Source organism: Siniperca chuatsi, linkage group LG7 (assembly GCF_020085105.1).
Source record: "Siniperca chuatsi isolate FFG_IHB_CAS linkage group LG7, ASM2008510v1, whole genome shotgun sequence".
NCBI classification, from domain to species: domain Eukaryota; kingdom Metazoa; phylum Chordata; class Actinopteri; order Centrarchiformes; family Sinipercidae; genus Siniperca; species Siniperca chuatsi.
In genome coordinates, this window is record NC_058048.1 from 11148162 (window position 1) to 11167196 (window position 19035).

At 42.1% G+C, this 19035-nt stretch overlaps 1 protein-coding gene across 2 annotated transcripts in view; it reads right to left on the bottom strand.

Moving 5' to 3' along the window:
- The window catches only part of atm (ATM serine/threonine kinase), a 27143-nt gene continuing 8108 nt past the window's right edge, over positions 1 to 19035 (bottom strand). For both annotated transcript variants that reach the window (XM_044201214.1, XM_044201215.1), the window contains 43 exons: positions 18837 to 18912; positions 18427 to 18569; positions 18186 to 18303; positions 17911 to 18081; positions 17452 to 17627; positions 17033 to 17276; positions 16420 to 16535; positions 16139 to 16265; positions 15775 to 15974; positions 15471 to 15645; positions 14848 to 15006; positions 14563 to 14695; positions 14361 to 14456; positions 14096 to 14267; positions 13844 to 13985; positions 13565 to 13741; positions 13147 to 13324; positions 12841 to 12946; positions 11877 to 12035; positions 11478 to 11586; positions 11036 to 11124; positions 10826 to 10928; positions 10458 to 10606; positions 10224 to 10328; positions 9999 to 10118; positions 9555 to 9789; positions 9216 to 9386; positions 8912 to 9031; positions 7888 to 8102; positions 7482 to 7689; positions 7246 to 7371; positions 6948 to 7088; positions 6142 to 6280; positions 5839 to 5921; positions 5228 to 5368; positions 3479 to 3595; positions 3102 to 3251; positions 2748 to 2913; positions 2225 to 2311; positions 1781 to 1895; positions 1383 to 1446; positions 1140 to 1282; positions 1 to 951 (listed from right to left, as the gene is read on the bottom strand). In XM_044201214.1, coding sequence (XP_044057149.1) covers positions 771 to 951; positions 1140 to 1282; positions 1383 to 1446; positions 1781 to 1895; positions 2225 to 2311; positions 2748 to 2913; positions 3102 to 3251; positions 3479 to 3595; positions 5228 to 5368; positions 5839 to 5921; positions 6142 to 6280; positions 6948 to 7088; positions 7246 to 7371; positions 7482 to 7689; positions 7888 to 8102; positions 8912 to 9031; positions 9216 to 9386; positions 9555 to 9789; positions 9999 to 10118; positions 10224 to 10328; positions 10458 to 10606; positions 10826 to 10928; positions 11036 to 11124; positions 11478 to 11586; positions 11877 to 12035; positions 12841 to 12946; positions 13147 to 13324; positions 13565 to 13741; positions 13844 to 13985; positions 14096 to 14267; positions 14361 to 14456; positions 14563 to 14695; positions 14848 to 15006; positions 15471 to 15645; positions 15775 to 15974; positions 16139 to 16265; positions 16420 to 16535; positions 17033 to 17276; positions 17452 to 17627; positions 17911 to 18081; positions 18186 to 18303; positions 18427 to 18569; positions 18837 to 18912 — 6145 coding nt within the window. In that variant the 3' untranslated portion in view covers positions 1 to 770. The remainder of the gene's footprint in view (positions 952 to 1139; positions 1283 to 1382; positions 1447 to 1780; positions 1896 to 2224; positions 2312 to 2747; positions 2914 to 3101; positions 3252 to 3478; positions 3596 to 5227; positions 5369 to 5838; positions 5922 to 6141; positions 6281 to 6947; positions 7089 to 7245; positions 7372 to 7481; positions 7690 to 7887; positions 8103 to 8911; positions 9032 to 9215; positions 9387 to 9554; positions 9790 to 9998; positions 10119 to 10223; positions 10329 to 10457; positions 10607 to 10825; positions 10929 to 11035; positions 11125 to 11477; positions 11587 to 11876; positions 12036 to 12840; positions 12947 to 13146; positions 13325 to 13564; positions 13742 to 13843; positions 13986 to 14095; positions 14268 to 14360; positions 14457 to 14562; positions 14696 to 14847; positions 15007 to 15470; positions 15646 to 15774; positions 15975 to 16138; positions 16266 to 16419; positions 16536 to 17032; positions 17277 to 17451; positions 17628 to 17910; positions 18082 to 18185; positions 18304 to 18426; positions 18570 to 18836; positions 18913 to 19035) is intronic.

The following is a 19035-nucleotide window of genomic DNA, read 5'->3' on the forward strand; positions in this document are numbered from 1 at the left end:
CACAGTTATATCTGTAAATAAACTTGTAATGAATAAGTAGTCAGATAAAATACAACTCTGATATCAACTGAGACATTTATAACAAAACTTTGAGTGTCGGTTATTCATTGCCAATAATTAATCACTTCTTACAACAGTCAACAGTCTGAAAACATTCACATCTCATTGGATAAAATACAGACACATTCTCTTTACAGTAAACCAGGCTCATCCGTTTCAGCGCCACAATTTATTGGCCTTTTAAAATTCTGATCACAGATTACAGCAGCAAAAAAAATGGATGATCGTATGGTTTGTTTTGCATGCAATTTGCCAAACTTTATGTTAAAGTGCAATGGTTAGCAGAAATGAATACTTCAAAAGGAACAACATTCATTGTTGATCTGTTGGTGTTGAGGCTTATAAAAATTAACAATAGAGAACTTCCTTTTATTGACGATGGTGACTAACCAAGGAACTTGTTTCAAGTTTGATCCAGAATATCATATATCATGTTTATATTCTAAAGCTCATTTGCATAGTGTCTGTCCATTTTTCTTTCTTAAACCATGTGGTGATATTATGCCTTCAACAACAGACAAAAAGAAGCAATATTTTTTAACATCTGTGGCATTTTTTTCAAATAGTTTGACTTGTTAAAGGGGGTTTCTCTGACACAAGCAAAGACCAAGAAACTGCCTCTACTTATCATATAGAGGAGAAAAAGAAAATGAGTCCATTACACTTGTTGCCTGAGGCAGGAACTGAATGTAAACCTGCTTCTCTCAGGTCTACACCCAGGCCTGCCAGCCTGGGAAGAGGCTGCTGAGGTTTTTGGGGTCCATGGCTTGTTGGATGAGAAGGTTGACCTGCCCCCCCACGCTGAGCACCGTACCCTCCTCCACCCCCTTCAGCTTCTCCTGCAGCCTCAGCAGCACCCGCTCCGCCACTTTGTTGAAGCTCTGACTGTCACTGCAGGAGGACGAGTGTAAGGTGATGAGACAGAGCATTAAGAGAGACGGAAACAGCTCTACAACATCACTGAAAGGGCTCTTATTTTGAAATGAAAGCATTAAAAACCAATTACATTACATCAAATTGATTTTTCATACATGCCCAGTCCTGTGGAGGAACAGTAACACACACACACACACACACACCTGGATTTACGGTGGTTGTCTATGTCATCTCCCCCTATAGTGGAGTTGAGCGTTGCGTTGAGCTCTTGCTGTTCGTCATGCTGCAGGTAGAAGGCCTTCAACGGGTTCATGGTCCAGTCGAACAAAGGGTCATACAGCAGCACCTTTACAGCACATAAACACGCAGAAACACACAGAACAATGCTTAACATGAGGTGATGGCTATGGCAGTGATTTAAGAGCAGCTAAGAGGCATATTCTTACCTCTACAATAGTCAGCAGAGCTTCTTGAGAGCTCCTCATCACCTCCATAGTCTTCTCACAACATCTGGCCAGAGAAAACAGTTCAGCCCATAAAACATAAGGTTAAGCAAATACTGCAGTGGTATTTAATTACATTTATTTAATTGTATGTATTCAGTCCTTGAAGGCACCACAAACCAAAATGTTTTAAAAACTGGTCCTGCAAGTTTATTTTTACACTGTAATGACACAAACATGAAATAGTGGCTGACCAGAAGGTAGAAAAATCTTAAAATGTGTGGTATGTTTTGGACACCACATGAAAACATTCTCAGGCTTGACTTCCTGTTGGTCTTTGTTTCTAAATATTTAATGACGTTTTTGACAATTTCAGAGAACAACCATGATCTCCTCCTCACCTCCTGAAAACTCCCTCCACTCCAGTGATGCCCATCCCGTCCACAATGTCTCTGGACAGTCTGAAGGGGACAGTCTCGGGGGTGGGGAGGATCTTCCCCTGCTCAAAGGCCACACCTGAACGCCAAACACATGAAAAGGAAACAGAGAGAGGGACGTGTTAGGATGCATGTTATATCATGTTATTCACAATGTCTTGATCTTTGAATTTAGAGCTTTAAAGAGTCCATTTATGATTCCATTTGAATCCTTAATTGTCAAGTCAACAAATGCACTTTGATCAAACTTTTCTAGATGTAGAACAGGTCTCACTTTACTGCTTCATGTTGCTTGAGAACAGTTGCAGAAAGCTCAGTACACACAGCAACTGTTTACACAGCCTCACCTTATCTGAAGAGAAGAGTAAACTTTCTCTGCTTACATAAATAAAACTAATGAGATTTTACCTAAATCGATGTGCACCAGTTCAGCAGTCTGCTCATCGATCAGAATATTCTGGATGTGTCGGTCACCCAGGCCCACGATGTAGCCAACTGCGGGCACAAAACAGAAAAGTAATTCATTGGCTGAATCAAAAGGAGAAAGTCGATAGGTCATCTACGATTTCAAATCCCCAAGATGTTTCATTATATCACCATTATTTGTTAAAATGAAATGAAAAATGACTTTCATAACTGTTATAATTTGTTAAGTCTCCATGTCATAATTTCTACTGTTTTATACCGTAAAATGGCCTGAGGGGCAGCCTGGTAAAGAATTAACATAATTACCTCCGGTAACAAAATGTTCATTGTTTGAGGAGACATACTTTTCTAACTGAATGCAGGCCTGCCTCCGTGCTTGTCTTGCTTCAACCAAACACCCACTTAAAAACCCAAAGATTTCATTTTGTGTCAAAATATGATGTTGTATGTGACGTATTGTATTTATAGTACAAGACCTGGGGTGAACATGCAGTACTGGCTGTACCTATAGAGGAGGTGGCCACGCTGCGAGTGTAAGCCAGCCGTTTCTCCATCCACACCGCGGGGTCCAGGAATCGCTCCATGCAGAAATACCTGAAGACCGGCCTGAAGCTCTTGCACACCTCGCTGTAGGCCTGGAGCTTCTCATCAAAAGGCAGCCTCTGAGCCTCCTGTGATGACAGCATGACAGAAGGATTAACAGGACAAGGTTTTTAGTTGACTTTATTTTTTTTTTTTTAGGGATGAAGAGTGCAATTTCAACACGCAGTTCTGATTGGATCTGCAGTTGTGCAGAAAATTAAACAAAACAGGGCTAAGACCAGTTTAGCCAAATCAGTTCAAACACAAAGACCAGTACCATCATCTTCTTGCGGCATGTTAGGTTGGTCCAGTCCCGGGGTCTGAAGCGTTTGTGGGCTCCTTTATTGGGATCCACCAGAAACTCCCCAATAGGCACCGTGCCAGAACACCACTCTAACACACCGCTACGCTGCGAGAACGGCACCACCTGGGATGAAGTATGAGTCAGACAGAAAGCAGGTGATGCAAGTTTTTTTTGTTTTTTTTACCGCTTTGATGATGATGAAAGTAAGGGAATTACAAGTTGATGACACAAAGATCAAAGAAAATATGCAACAGAACAACTCAGTCCTGATTTATTATTCTCTTTGAATTAAAGAGCAAAGGTTTAAATACAAAAACAGAGTAACAGAGTAAATAAATAATGTGTGTAACCTTGTATCGTCTGATGTTGAGCTTTCTCTTGCGAGTGTCCGTGTTGCGCTGCAGCAGCATGGAGCACATGCTGAAGACCTGCTGCATCACTGCATCCTGCCGCAAGTCGTCCCGACCCTGTTCACACCGAGAGGGCAAAGGTCACTGGAGAACATGTAGTATACTGTAGCACCAAGGAGCATTGAGGAGCTCATTTTGAGCCTCATTTTAATATTTAGCCATTTACATTTTTTACCAACAGTAAAGTCATTTTTTTTAAAGTGTCTTATCCTGTCAAATTATGTCCATTTTTCAAATCTATATTAGTTTTGATACATTGCATTCCCAACTATTTTTCAGGGCCGTAAAATATCAGTTGAAGGAGAGTAATTATACGCGCATCATGTGGGTGCAAAGTCAAAAGAAAACTGCCTCAATGAAAAAAGGCAAAGCATGCACACTTACTCCATGTCACAAAAGTTTAAAAACGACAACGTTTCGATCCGACTTGGATCTCCGTTGGGTCAGAATGTTTGAAATGTTTTTTCCTTACTGTGATTTGATCTAGCTAACTTTTTCTGAAAGGGGTTAAGACCCTATTTCTGTACATGAAATTAAGACTTCTTCTCTTTTTCCTCGAACTTAATACAATATACTTTTGAACGTAGGGGATTCATTACAGATTCATTATAGATTCATTACATATGGGATGATGAATCTGATATAATGTTTATAAGATAAGATATATGTTTGATATTTTGAAGTATGGCTTTTGTATTGCTGTTTTTTTATATGTTACCTTCTATGTACTTTGTTGTTTTTGGATGTTTATCACCCTTGGCGGTTTGGATGGTTAACCACACCTGCCATCATAGAGCTTGTCAGCCTATTGGTGTGCATGACGTATAAATATGGGTGTGATTTTCATTTTTCAAACATTCTGATCCCAAGAAGATCCGAGTAGGATCGAAACGTTGTCATTGTTAAACGTTTGCGGCATGGAGTAAGTGTGCAGGCAATATTTTCCCACAATTGAGCAACCACAAGACAGACTCAGTAGGTGTCAATTGTGAGCTTAATAAAATGTACAGTGGGTCACATTGATAGAATATTGATCTAAAAATATAATTCACTGAGGTGAATGATCGGAAAAAACATTATTTCTCTCCATCTCACCATTTAGACACTCTCCCAAGTGTCTAAATGGTGAATTATTAGCCTTTAAGTGGCTGACAAGTGTTCCTGCACTTGCACTAATACACGCACTAATACACGCACTAATACACGCACGCACACACGCACACGCACACACAGACACACACACACACACACACACACCCTTTTGAAGGTTAAGTCTTAACCTTCAAACAGCCCTTTGAAGTTGTGAGGACCGGCCAAAATGTCCTCACTCTGTAGGTAAAAAACGTGTTTCAGTCCTCACTATGTAGCACGTACAAGTACACCCACACTGTCTCTTGAAGAAAGCATGTTAGCCATTTGTCCTGGTACGGAAACAAGATTAATTATTACCAACAGCCAAACTGAAAAGTAAAAGAACTGAAGTTAAAAGTGAGCAGGTTCCTCCAGGGCCGGTCAGAAACACATGACAGCAGCTTTAGCTTCAAAGAGAGGGGATTTGTTAAAGTCAAAAACACACATATTTGACAGAAACAAGTGTGTTTGCACATGTTTGTAACATAAACTTGACCTCACTTATTCAAAGAATCAAAGGCATGCTTCTAACAAGACACACATAAGAGGCACACTTACCTTGACCAGCTGTCTCCTGCTCTTGCCGTCAGAGCCGACACAGTCGATGATCTTGGGCAGGTTGACTCCTCCGGCCAGGTGATATTGGGGCATGAAGGATCTGACAGTCACCAGGTTGTCATAGCAACCGGATGGATCCACCTATTTATACAGAGACAGTTGTTAAAGAGTGCTAAATATTTAAATGTACATGTGGTGCCATTATTGGAGCAGATTTGGTCTGGAGGAGTTTTGTGTTAAACTGTTGTTTAACGTGTGGCACAGGAACAAAATGATCAAAAACTGATTTGATATCACAAGAAGTGAAGTTAAAGTTCCACACTTTGTGATGTCTGCACACGATGTGTCATTTACTCCCAACAATGCTCAAGCAACTCCGACACACAAAATCTCAGATCTTTGTTTTTTCACACGAAAATAAAGAAATAAAAACCTGCTTTTCAGAGGGAAATCTCCACATTATTTTAATTTTAAATAAAATCCAATGGGTCAATCAAATTAAATCAAATCAATCTCCTCTTGCAGTTGATCATCCCACCTCCATCATCCTCATCTTCCAAACTAAAATTATTAAGGATAATGAAAACTGAAAAATGCCCATAATTTTTCACCTTGATCTCCATTGTGGGGATGACAACCTCATCCAGATCTTTGATTTGCATGATGGGCTGATCAGCAGGGATGGGAATAGCCTCTATAATGAAACAAAGACACAAAGGATGACATCAGCTGGGCATATAATACCAACATTTAGGGGTAGAAGAAGAGAGTTGTCCATGTAAAGCACTAAAAAAAAAAAAACTATAAATGATTTTTACACCGGCAAACTAACTGCCTAAGTTTCTTGACATTTCAAGGATAGAAATCCCTGAATCCTTGAAATGCTGTGAAGTCACTGTGGTCCGACTACTCACTCTTCTCAGTCTTGTGCTTGCTGACGTCCATATAGGCCAGAGTGATGTAGGCATCACACAGACGCTCGATCCCTCGGATCATCTCGCCTCTCTTTTTCCTGATCGCACTAATGATCTTCCGAGCCACATCTGAACGCTCCTGCACGACGAAAAGCTTTCCTTGTAAAACAGAACTTGTATAGAATAAAACCACTGTAGAATGAAACTAATGGCTATAAAAACATTATGAATGTCATGATTTTATCCAGGAGAGCACTTTAAATTGTTAATTTAAGAGGAAATTGTTCATTTCGAAACTGTTACAGACTATAAAAGCAACATTCATAATGCTGCTCTTATATTCCCGGGGTCCAGTGATGAAATTCACAAACAGACTTTGCAATTGCAGCTTTGTGCAAACAAGACACAGCAAAGAGCCTGCCAGCCTGTAGGAGCCTTACAGTCCAGAATCACACTGAGTAAACATCTATTTCAAAACATTTCAGTATAAATATGTGCAATAAAAGCTAGAGGAAATTACATTTACTAATAACTGAACTATGTTGTCTTTGTTGAATATATACAGTAATGCAACTAATCAATACTCAGGTAGACAGGAACACCTCAGCTCATGGTAACAAATTCTATGGCGATAAGCAATAAGCAGACCAACCTTACGATCACTTTGGACAAAAATATTACTGATATTGGACTTTGTGCAAATCATCCAGCCCTACTCATGCACTTTCCTTTGTATTCCTGCATCATGAAAATGTGTCACGTTCAAGCTACACATGAAACTGACAGTAATCTAGTGAAAGGCTCACCAGGTCAAACTGCGAGGTCAGCCGCGGAGCGCTCTTAGACAGCCGGCTGCTGCAAAAGTTCTCATCTTTGTTGGCGTTCACCAGGGCGAGGATGATGAAGAGTGTGTGGTGAGGGTGTTGCAGAGACGCTTGGTAGATCAGCTGTGAGTAGAGAAAACAACCGAAGCAGCAGTGGGTTTTTTTCCCTTGAAAAGGCAGTAAACTGTATCAGGCAAAAATTTTGTATTTGCTAGAGTTGGCTTGTAGATGGACCAATGATATTCTGATGTTTATGTGTATTAAAAAAGTGTTGCATTACGTCGATGAGGACATCATGGAAGCCCGTATCCTCAGCGATGCCATTTGCCATCTTGGTCCCCATGCGAGCGGCCAGCTGATACATGAGAGGCAGAAACTTGTAGGAAGGGATCTGCTTCACCCCTTTCTGGAACACAAAATAAGTGAAGGCGCTCTGAGAAAATTAAAAGCATTGACTTTCCATTTTACCCAAAAATCTGATGCAAAAATAAGCAAATTCAGGTTTGTTTTACTGACCTTCATCATGTCATTTACGGCCTTAACGTTGGCATTCTCCAGCCAGAGCGAAGCCAGGCGGAACACCCAGGTGTCGTGCTCCTCACCTTGCTCAAGACACTGGATGTAATTCTCCACCGCCTTACACAGGAAACGCTGTCTGTCTTCCTGCAGGTTGGACAGAGCCGTCTCATCCAGCTGCAGCTCTTTCTTCACCTTTATTGTGTACCTGTGAAGTCAGAGGAAGAGAAAGTAGAATAAAGACTTGCTGGGATTTTCTGTCTGCACATCTACAGTATCTATTTAGCCATCTAAAGTCTCCCAATTGGTTTTTTGGGGTAGAGTAACGAAGGGCATCTTTATACGTGAAGGATCCAGTTTTCCCCTCCTGTCGTGTAAGAAAAATCAGTGCTTTTAAAACACAGACCTGTTGGACACATTATGCTCCTTAATCAAGTCCACTTCTTTTTTGGCCTTCTCCAGCAGCGCCTGCTTGTTCTCAAACTCAGAGGAGTTCATGTATTTGTCGATGCTCTGGTACTGAGCGTCAGAGAAGCGGGCCAGAGAAAGGAATGCCTCCGTCCGCTGACTCTGCAGCCTGGAGTCCTGAACTCCTGATTCCCCCTTGATCACCTCCACTGCCTGGTAGAAGAACACAGAAAAGATTTTTTTACAGATTTGAAAAGTTAACAGCTTCTCTGACAAAAGGAAGTTAGAGTCAAGCAGTGAAATTAAAAATATAAAGTAAAGGTGTCAATGCAAAAATGTAAGAGGACTAGTTCCACTAGATGCAGTAAAGCTCAAGAAACATCACTACAAAACAGTGTGGCCTCATTCGCTACATTAGGTGCCACAGAGCACACAGGTACAGGCAAACACACACACACACACACACACACACACATGAATAATTTAAATTTGTCCATATGAATCTGCTGTAGCCCGAGGACACAAACTGTAAACGTGCAGAAGTTTCATATTTATATCTTTGGGCCTACTCCTTATTTATTTGGACATAAATAAATAATTCATGTGTGAGTGTGTGTATATGAGCGCCGGTGGCCGGACACCGCCTGGCTGATGGGTAATAACTCATTCATTTTTCTGAGGGAGTCCTGATGTATGTGCACGAATGTGTGTGTACTTCAGGGTGCTTGAGAGATTCATATAGTTACATATATTAGATATTTTGAGATCTTTTAGATTCCTGTTTGCCTGTTAGAATGAGACAGACTTTTGCCACTAGTTCTGCACTGACAAAACCATTTTTTTCTGAAATATGTACAACTCCATTTATGTCATTTTACAAGTTTTCCAGGAACTGGACACCTCGGTTTGTATGAAAACAGATATATTGGGCTGTTTTCCTGAGCAGATATCCACTGAAATACTGCAACAAGGCTTAATCCTTGTCCGTTAAACTGGTACATTATCTTTTAGTTTCCTCTTACCCTCTCCAGGTACTTCTCCAGTATAACTCCAGGGCTTTCAAGGCAGGTCTCAGCCAGCCAGTTACCACACAGCCTGAGGCACTCGGTGTAGACCGGGGCCAGAGCAGGATTTAAGTCCACCTGGTCAACAAATAGATAAAACAGAAAATAATTCAATGAAGCCTCTTGACGTTTTGGATTTTGCATTATAGCATTATAACATTTAGGGATGTTCCATAATTAAAGTAAGCTTTTTAACACAACAAAGGTGCTCAATATATACATATTTTTTTAGAGCTGTTGAGTCTGCGTGTTTGTGTCTCACCTTTTCCTCTAGGTTGTTTATCATCTGTCTCAGCAGGCCCAGGGCCAGTCCCTGCTCTCCTTTTGCCCAGAACACTTGGGCTTCCTCCAGTTGCCATGACGACACAGGGGATGGCGCCCAGGACCCTCCACCACCTTGCTGCTTCATCTGGAAGACTGCCCGCTCTGCCAGCTGGACAGGAATCACAACACTGTGAGCACTTTGTAGTTACCCGTCTGACCATATTCACTTGGAAAATAAAAGGAAACATTGCCTTAAATCTGACCACACACACACACACACACACACACACACACACACACACACACACACACACACACACACACACACACGCGCTACCTGTGTATTCCCAGCCTTGCAAGCCAGCCGGCAGAGCTCCATGAGGTGGTCGGTGAGCATGGAGCTGAGGTACTGGATGCTGTCGGGGTCTCCCACCCTCGACATCAGGGTGTGCTGCGACACAGAGCGGATGGCCAGAATGGGCTCCACCAAAGCAAAGTCACTGTCAGCGAGCAGCTGGGAGTGCTGCCGCCAATGGCTGCAAACTTCCCTCAGAGTCACATCTGAAAAGGGCCTGATAGAAACAAATATTTACTAGGAATGATGTGAATAAATTCACTACAGTAGACATCTCCATCAGCCTAACCCAAGATGGCAGCGAACAAGACTTCCACGCAAAAAAAGCCTTAAAAAGTTTGGCTCTGCCGATAAATCCTCAACACTCTTTCCTGTGTTAATGATTATGTTGTATATTGTTATTGTGTGTTTCACTACTGATATTACCTGGAAAAGAGCTGTTTAACACTCTCCAGCTCCCTGATGCTCTGCAGGTTCCTGAGAGCTGGGTACAGAGAAGACACAGCCTCTAGACTGCCTCTGCACAGCTCTTCCACCTCTGCACCCCTGTGGAAACACACAAGCACATAGATGGGTGAATGACTCTGCCAGTGGAGCACTGAATTAGAGTTAAAACTTGACATTTTATGAGTCTCTAAATGTCTACCATACCTGGCCTGTTTCATAGTTTCATCAAATATGGAGAACTCTTTGTCCCTCAGTGCTTGCATGGCACAAAACACTGATTCATGGTAGCCAGGTATGGATTTCTCACTCCTGACACAACAAATTAGCAGGAAAAAGAGGTATTAAGTGAGAGATTGCCTCTGATTCTCTGATGGGTTACAGTTGTGTTTTGTGTAGCAGGCACTGCAGAGCTCTATGTTTATGCCCCCTTGGCCTCACCTCTCTGGCAGCTCGCAGTCCCACTGCGTGTTCCTCCAGGCGGCCTGGAAGCGGAGCTCTCTCAGCTCAGCTCCCCACTCCACCCCTTCACTCTCTAGACCCCTCATGTATGTGGCAAGGATGCTGCTCAGACCAAAGTTCTGCAGGCCCTGTTGATGGGGAGAGGGAACATCAGCACTGAAGAGGCTGCATTACACTGCACTGAAAGCATTAATACCTTATGTAAGACATAAGAATTTTATTTGGGCAAACAGGGCAAATCTGCAGTGCGTCATCAAGCGGATGGGATGCTTTTTATCGTACTATCTCCACTTTCTGATCATTCAGATGAGACAGGTGTATTTCAACAAAAGCTTTCATTACTTTACCTCAACAATTCCCACTTGTCGAGTGACCTCAGGCAGAGTGGAGTAAAGGTCGTATGAGGTGAGGGCCTTCCCCCACATAGCTTCATGCTCATATGTTCGAATCCTATAAATTAGTATGATAAAACAAGCTTTGTAGTTCTGATAATGACCACAGGGAACGAGTGACAGTGTGAAAGATGGTGAGCAGGTCCGCAGGTCTCATTAATCTACCTTGTCAGTGGACTGGTCATCGTCTCCCCGCCACAGCCATACAAACTATCAGGCTCTCCGATGCTCCGATACACCTCAATCAGCAGCTCCTACAAAGACAAAATGAGTGGAAATAGTTATTTTAATACATGATGGAATGACTTTGCACTGGATTGTATACTATTTTACAGCCATTTACATTGTTGTGCCCAACCCCTGTACATTACAGTGCATATTTAGCTTACATGCTAACTCACATTTGTCACAAGTTTTGAAGTTGGTGATCATTGCACTGGACTCACATTTGGCAAGAAACAATCTGTGTTATTTTTGGGCGAACATTTTTCAGAAACATATCAAGGAGAAATCTGAATTAGCAAATTGCTTTGTTTCTGTTAATTTACTAAATTTTTGGATTAACAATTTTGTTAATGCAAAAACGTATCTGACATGAAGAACTGACCTGCAGACTGATTTTGGTGTCTTCCATACTTTTCTCAGTCAGGCTGGAGATGGTGAAGTTTTGGCTGTTCTCTTCAAAATTGATCCTACGTGTTGCTCGGGACTTGGTTCTGCAGATTTGGTAAATACATGGATCACAAAAAGAAACATTTTTGTTATTTAAAAATGTTTTTAAAAAAAAGTTAAAAAGTGATCTATACATTTAGTTTTTGAGATTCTTTGCATGCTATTATGATTATTACCCATTTAAAAAACATTAAAACTGCAAAAAAAATTGTAGAGTGCAGATTCAACATTTAAGGTGTAATGAAATTAAAATAACCTTATGTAAATGACACTTAACTAAACATGAATTAAAATCCCATGCAGGAAAATGTCCTCCGGTTCATTCCTTGCATACCTGCGACTTTCCTCCATGTTAGATTTAATCTTATCGACATAGATCTCAGTGTACAGCAGGGCGGTGAAATGTGCTGAGCAGGACTGAGCAGCTTTGGCCACCTCCAGGTAGTTCAGCTCCAGCCAGAAATTTGAGTCACATACCGTACCACAGGAGTTGCTGGAAGAAGGATACAGTGTTTATTTCACAGACACTCCAGACACTGCATATCAGTTTACATGCACCTAGAGCTAGACCGAATTATCGGCTGGCTGATTTTATTGGCAGATGTGGGGCCTGATATGGACCTATCACAGATATATAGGTATCGGTGTATATGTTTTCCGACATGCACCGATATGAAAACTTTTTTTTACAGAACATATAATGGAGAAAATGATGCTTTGGGTGATTTAGAAATGGCATCATCATGTAGTTTGTCCAGCAGAGGGCGCTCCGACTCCATTGTTTACAATACTCTCAGTCAGCACTGACTGCAGCACATGTAGCAGAGTGCATCACAGCTGAGCAGACGGTGGTGCGGACGGAGTCAAGCAATGTCTTCACAGTAAGTTGCTAACTAGTTTGTGAAATACTTTAACATATAATAAATATTTAACATGCTAAAAGAATATTTAACTTAAATATTCTTTAATAAAGTTATATGTTTAAGAACGCAGCCTTCTGAGTACCTTTGCATAGTCATATCGGTGCAAAATCATTGCACAATCCACAAAGAAAAGGACTATTTTTATTCTGGCTCAGAAATTCACTATATTGGCCATATTGGTAATCGGCGAATTTTTCCTCTCTAAAATCGGTATCGATCTCAAAAATCCCATATCGGTCGGGCTCTAGCACCTACATTAACGAAGACACATCAGTCTGCTATAGGATGAGAAAATCAGATAAATAGCAGGTCCAAATAGAAAATGCACATTTTACTTTTATCTAACACATATTTGATTACAATAACATTGCAAACCTATCAGCTTCCAGTGGTCTCTGCTGGTGTCTCAGATAGTCAATAACAGCAAGCATGGTGCGCAGAGAGGTCTTGTCGTGCAAGCCCTGGCTGGCAGTGTCTGACTCTGTAAAGAATAATAAATGTTAAATCCCAAACAAAAACATACAGATTCCTGAATGTGATGACAGGTATCACTACCATCCACTGTTGAAATGTAGGCATATGATTGTGAACACAAACCACAGAGAAATGCCCTGAACTGGAGTTAAGTAGATGAAGAGAACAATAAATTATCATTATCATTTGTCATACTCTCAAACTCACCAGAATCAGAGTTGAGAGGTGTGGCAGACCGACTGGAGGCCTGAGCGCTTCTGGAACAAAAGCTGAAGAAGTTCTGAATGTGGGAGGAGAGCAAATCCCTCCACGAACCATTAGAGTCATCCAGAAGGATGGAGTGAATGATAAGGGGCAGCAGCCTCTGACAGCAGTCCACCCACACCTTGAGACAGATGGAGGAAATAAGGTGCAGACCGGAACTAGTTGATGTACAGTATATGGACCACAAAGGCTACAAAATGCTCTAAAGCACATATAGAAATTAAACACAATCCAAGAAGTGGATACTTTAAGCACATGGACTGCGTGCTCTTAAGAAATGAAATGAAAGGCAGAGTACGACTGATGTAGGCAGTCCAGTTATGAAGACTACACGTTCTTAAGGTAACTTCCATGTGCTCACCAGACACAGAGGTCGTGACAGTAGCAGAGCCTCACTCCTGACTCCTCCACTGTCGAGCAGGGCGGTGCACAGAGCCTTCAGCCAGGCCTTGTGGCTGCCTGCCTGGGGAATCCAAAACTCCTGACTCTCCAGCTTCTCCCTGGCCTCTGAACTCTCCTCAGCAGCCACAGCTGCCACCTAATCAAGGATCAAAATTGTTTACTGTTTGGATAAGTGGTATACATACTGTAAATACGACACCAAAATCAATGTTTGGATACAAAAACATGCTTAACCCACATTCTTCTTGGCCTTTCTAAAGGGATTGAGGTAGGCCAGCATGGGGTCTCTGTTGTCTTTGTGTTGCTCCCAGAAGTCCACTCCAGACTGAGTGGCGAGGATGCTCGTCACACACTCAGCGGCTGCCTTCCTCACCTCAATGCTGGCAGACAACCACAGCACAGAACACAGTAAACATCAATACAAACCGCTCCCTCCACCGTAGTCATGTACAACATACTTTTATAAACAGAGATCCAGGATTCACCGTACCGCTGTTGAGTGAGTGCGTCGTTCATGCAGTTGAGGATGATGTAAAGACACTGTGACTCAGTGGAGGCAAAGAGAGACACTGCCTTTTCATATAAGGGGTCTCTGCCATGAAGCAGGGCGATGGTGGAGAAATCCACAGGACCCAGTTCTCCCAGACAGCTGCCTGCTGCCTCTGCAGGAAAAGATTTGTGATTGAAAAACTGAATATGATGAAACTGCCCAGACATGGCCGAGAACACGGCGTAGTAGTTATTTGATTTCATACCTAGGATGTCGGCTCCTCCGGGGTGGTTGGCTGCTAGCTTACAGAGCTGCAGCAGGCTGAGAACCAGCTTCACCAGCACACTGTCAGTGGGGTCAGCTACAAGGAGGACAAAGAGACAGAACATTTAGAACAAGCTCATTAGACATTTAACATGCCACAACTTTGTTCGCGTAGACCATTTTTCCCTCATCTGGCATCATACCGTGGCACTCTTTGAGCAGCTCTCTAAACTGTCCCTTGTTCACGTGCAGCTGTCTGGTCAGCTCCTTCAACCCCTCAAGTCTGGTCAGAGGTAAGGAGTCACAGGACGTCACTGACAGGAAATGGGTTATCTCCTGTAAAAGGGAAACATGGAGGATGTAGGTCAGCAATGAAATTTAGGATTGTTAATTTCCACCCCTCTGATTCACTGAGGAATCAGAGCTACATATGCATCCAAAAAAAATTATTTGGATACATAATACATGGATATTAGTTAGGCCATTACCTGTCTCAGCGTAAAGGTCCCAGTGATATATTTGAGAATGTGCCGTACAGACCGCAGCTCTCTGAATTCAGGAAGGTCAGGAAAAGGCTCCAACCTGCTGATGGCTCCTTTTAACTTCTGTTGATTTTCTATCACGAGAAACTGCAACAGACTGAGCACCTAGCGGGCCAGAGAGGAGTAAAAATGAAAATGTGTGGCTCACAAATGCTGAAAGGAGGCAGATATTTATCTCAAACAGAAATAATGCAAAACCTATATGTCTTAAGGGAGCTTGATAATGAAAACAATTAGTTCTAGAGTCTATAAATCCCAGATTTTTTATTTTTTTTTAAATGATGTAAAGTACATCATACTGCATTTGGTTCAACAGTTTTATCAACCAGTCCAACCTTGTGTCTGGATATCGTATTTAGAACAATGCTTATTCAAGAAGCCAATGTCCTCTTACAACCAAGGAAGTGGGTGCTTTTGTACACTAGGTAACATACCTGTAATAATGCATACCGTCTTGAATGCATCATTTTGTTGCATTTGTCTGCATTTTCCATAAATTAGACATAATTCATATTGAATCTGCAAACTTGAAAAACAGAACATTCATGAATTGACTCCCTGTCACTTACCTGCTGTGAGATGGCGGGCCGGCTGGCCACCTGAGCCGTGAGAGTCCCAACAATGGCCTGAAGGTGGCAGTCTAGAGCATCATCACAGAACCGCAGAGCCACCTGACACACAGAGGTCAACAGGTCGCAGCACAGAGAGAGGCTTCGGTTAGAGACCTCATCACACTGAACTGATCTGAGGATGAGAGAAACACAAACTGGTTTGACTTTGTCTAGGGAAGATGGGAGTGGTTTGTGTCTTCATAGTACGTGTAATACTGCATGTATACATGTATGTTACCTGTGAGTATTTGTGTGCACCAACCTGCTGTTGATATGGTGAATGAGTGTGTAGATGATGTCTCTGAGGACAAAGGCCCAGGCTCCTCCCAGACTGTCCTTCACCTCTCTGAGCAGCAGGTTGACAAACAGGTGATACATGAGAAGGATGCGATGACGTTCATAGCTGTTGGTCGTCTCTGCCGCTCTTTCACACACCGCCAGCAGAATCCTCTGGATAGAAATCTACAGCACAAAAAAAGGGATGACAATGATGACAATATCAGACAGAATAGGGAAAACGCAAACAGTTACACAGGTTATAATAGTCAAAACTACGCAAGAGCAAAAAAATGTTGATCAATGATAAGAAAAGTAGTTTCACACAGGGAATAACGCAAACATCTTACCGGAGTTTTTGACAGAATGGCTACCAAAGACTTGTGGTTTGCACTGTGGCACTTGCTAAGGTAGTCCAGTGTAGCTTTAATGACATAAGAGCTGAAGTATGGTGGGTTTGGTGCGGGGTCCAGTTCCCTGAGGGGCATTAAACAGTTTTAAGTCATTTTCTGTCATTTTTCTTTGGAATCCAGATGGATAGAAAGAAAAGAAAGAAATTAATGAATGAACAAATAAATAAAATGAAAACTAATATGAAGAAAAAAACTTGGAAGATTTCCACTACCATTACCCTATAAAGCGTTTCAGGTCTTCTCTGTCCCCTTCAGCTCCACTTTCTTCATACAGAGTCATCAGCAGTTCCACCACTATGTCTGCCAGGTTACTGTGGATCAGGTTGTCAATTTGCTGGGGACATGACAACATGGGGACAGACATAGTACAATTTGTGTTGACAAAAGCAAATATGCCATTCAATTACTGTATCTTTACTCATATGTGGCACACACTGCACACTCATTTGAGCCTGCGATCCTGTAGCTTGTTGTTCAGATCTTAGTATGTACAACGCACAGGTTAGCAACTTATTCAGACAGGGGCAACACATTCTGAAAATGTAAGATATGTGAGACAATTGTGCAAAAGGCCTCCAACAAATGTCATGTTACAGTACATTATGGAAACCTCACAACAGTCACAAAAGTCTCTGATCTTTTGCACTGCAGATGTAGCTTACACTGATAATTGTAATGTGATTTAGATAGGTGTACTGTATGTCCACACAAAATGACTTTTATGTGCCCAGAGTGGCTACATTAATTTGCTTTCCCTTGCTGTCTCTTTTCACTGTAGAAAGATGCATGAAATAACAAGTCTAACCCCAGATGTTATACAGTTGTGTTTACCTGTTTGCCCAGACAGTTGGCGTCTTTGAGCAGGTCGTACACTCTGTGGGCCTTCTCTCTCTGCTGTGCAACCTGTGCATCCTGGCCAGACAAGGCAAAGTATGGCAGGATGTTGACCATGATCTTGGGGAAACAGTCAGCCAATAACCCTCTCCAGTCCTTCTCAAGATACCTGCCGATAGACTTCACTTGCTCAAAATCATCCAGGAAGACCAGGTGGGGGATCAATACCTGGTAGGAAGAGCTTCAAGGGGACACAAGACAACGGGGGGATGTTGGATGTTAACATAATCTTCATTGTGTTTTACTCACTGTAAGATCACTGCATAATGGTGAAAGTGGAGTGGATAATAAAGGTTGCCACAACACAACATCAAATAACATGAAATGAAAATAATAGAAGAAGTTTATTTCCTTACTTATAGAAATCTTTGACTGTGTTGTGGTCTAGGAGGGTGTAGGGGAAAGATCCAAGAGTGTAGCGATCGTCAGACTGTCTCTGCGCGAGCCACTCAGCTACCAGGTAGTACAGGTGGGAACTGACAAATGTTTTCACGCTCCTGTAGCCCAGCGCTCTGGATACACAGCACAACATCTGTGACATAAAGAAGGACAGAAACAGTTCATCTCACATCACTCTTTCTGTAGTTCGTCGTTTTACAAGGAAAAGGGCAACTGAAGCACAAAAGCTCACTCAAGTATTAGATTAGTGATGCATAGCGAGCGTCACTTGTCAAGCAATTTGGACGATGCTTTCGGACGTTACAAAAATGTCACTGTATTCATTGATTCACTGATCCTGTCTAAATTCTATTGTTAGAGCTGCATTCAGCATTTTGAACCTCCATTTCCACAATGCACGAGGCCCTGAATGTTACCTTTTTGATGAGCTGTTCCTCTATATTGTTCTCCTTGTAGGACTGGAAGAGGGCAAACAGAGACTGTTTTTCACAGACTGGGCTACAGCGCAGTATCACAGACAAACTCTTCAACAGGGTGGCCTTGCGGTTAAATGACTCGTCCTGCTGGTCCTCTGAAGAGCTACTTTTCTGTGAAAGGACCACACAAAGAAGCATTAGGGAAGTCAAACAGAGGCAGAAAACACACACATAATAAACTATTCCTGATTTATGACAACACCTAATGAACTTACTGGGAGCCTCATTCCTTCCTGAGCCTTCAGGTAAATGGTCTCAAAAGCTGCCTGCTGGTGTTTAAGCGGCAGCATCTTTCTCTTATCCGGCTGCTCTGGTCTCATCTCCAGAAACAACCTGGATACACAAGAGAATAATAGGGACAATCAGATCTATGATCCACTTAATGATCCACTTTCTATAACATTTATTCTGATACATTATCAGCGGTGCAAAGTCAGCCTCCCAGCTAAAGCGTACCTCTCTATGGACATGGCTACCAGCATGCGGACTTGGTGGTGGGCATCTGCGAGGTGAGACGGAAGGATGGCCGACACTGGATGATCTTCCTCTCTGTCAGGCCCTCTGATGCTTAGGACTGCCCACTTACAACACGGGTCAGCCTGTCAGAGGGGAGAGATGTCAAAAATACAAAAAGAGTTGCTAACAGAAAGAACAGTATATTGATATTCAACTGGATATAAAGAAAAGCTGAGAAGAGGGTGAAACTTTGTGGTACATTTTTTATTCTCGAGCCTGGCTTATGTCATTTATTCAGAATGAGATATAAAAGATAAAAATGCATGATTTCATTGTTGTGCAGATACATACAATAACAATAGCAACTGTATTCCCTAACTGCAGGCAGGAAAACCTCTGTGAGAGCTTACCTCCAGCAGGGCAACCAGACATTGCACTAAAGCAGCTCGTACAGCTGCCATGCATTTCCCCGTTTGGATCAGGAAACTGAAACACAGCACAGTGGTCGAGTTAGTATCAGAGAGTAAATCACACACAAATTGTAGATAGATTATGACTGAGAGTGGATACAGAAAACCATGATTCATGTTTTCAAAGCCTAATACTATA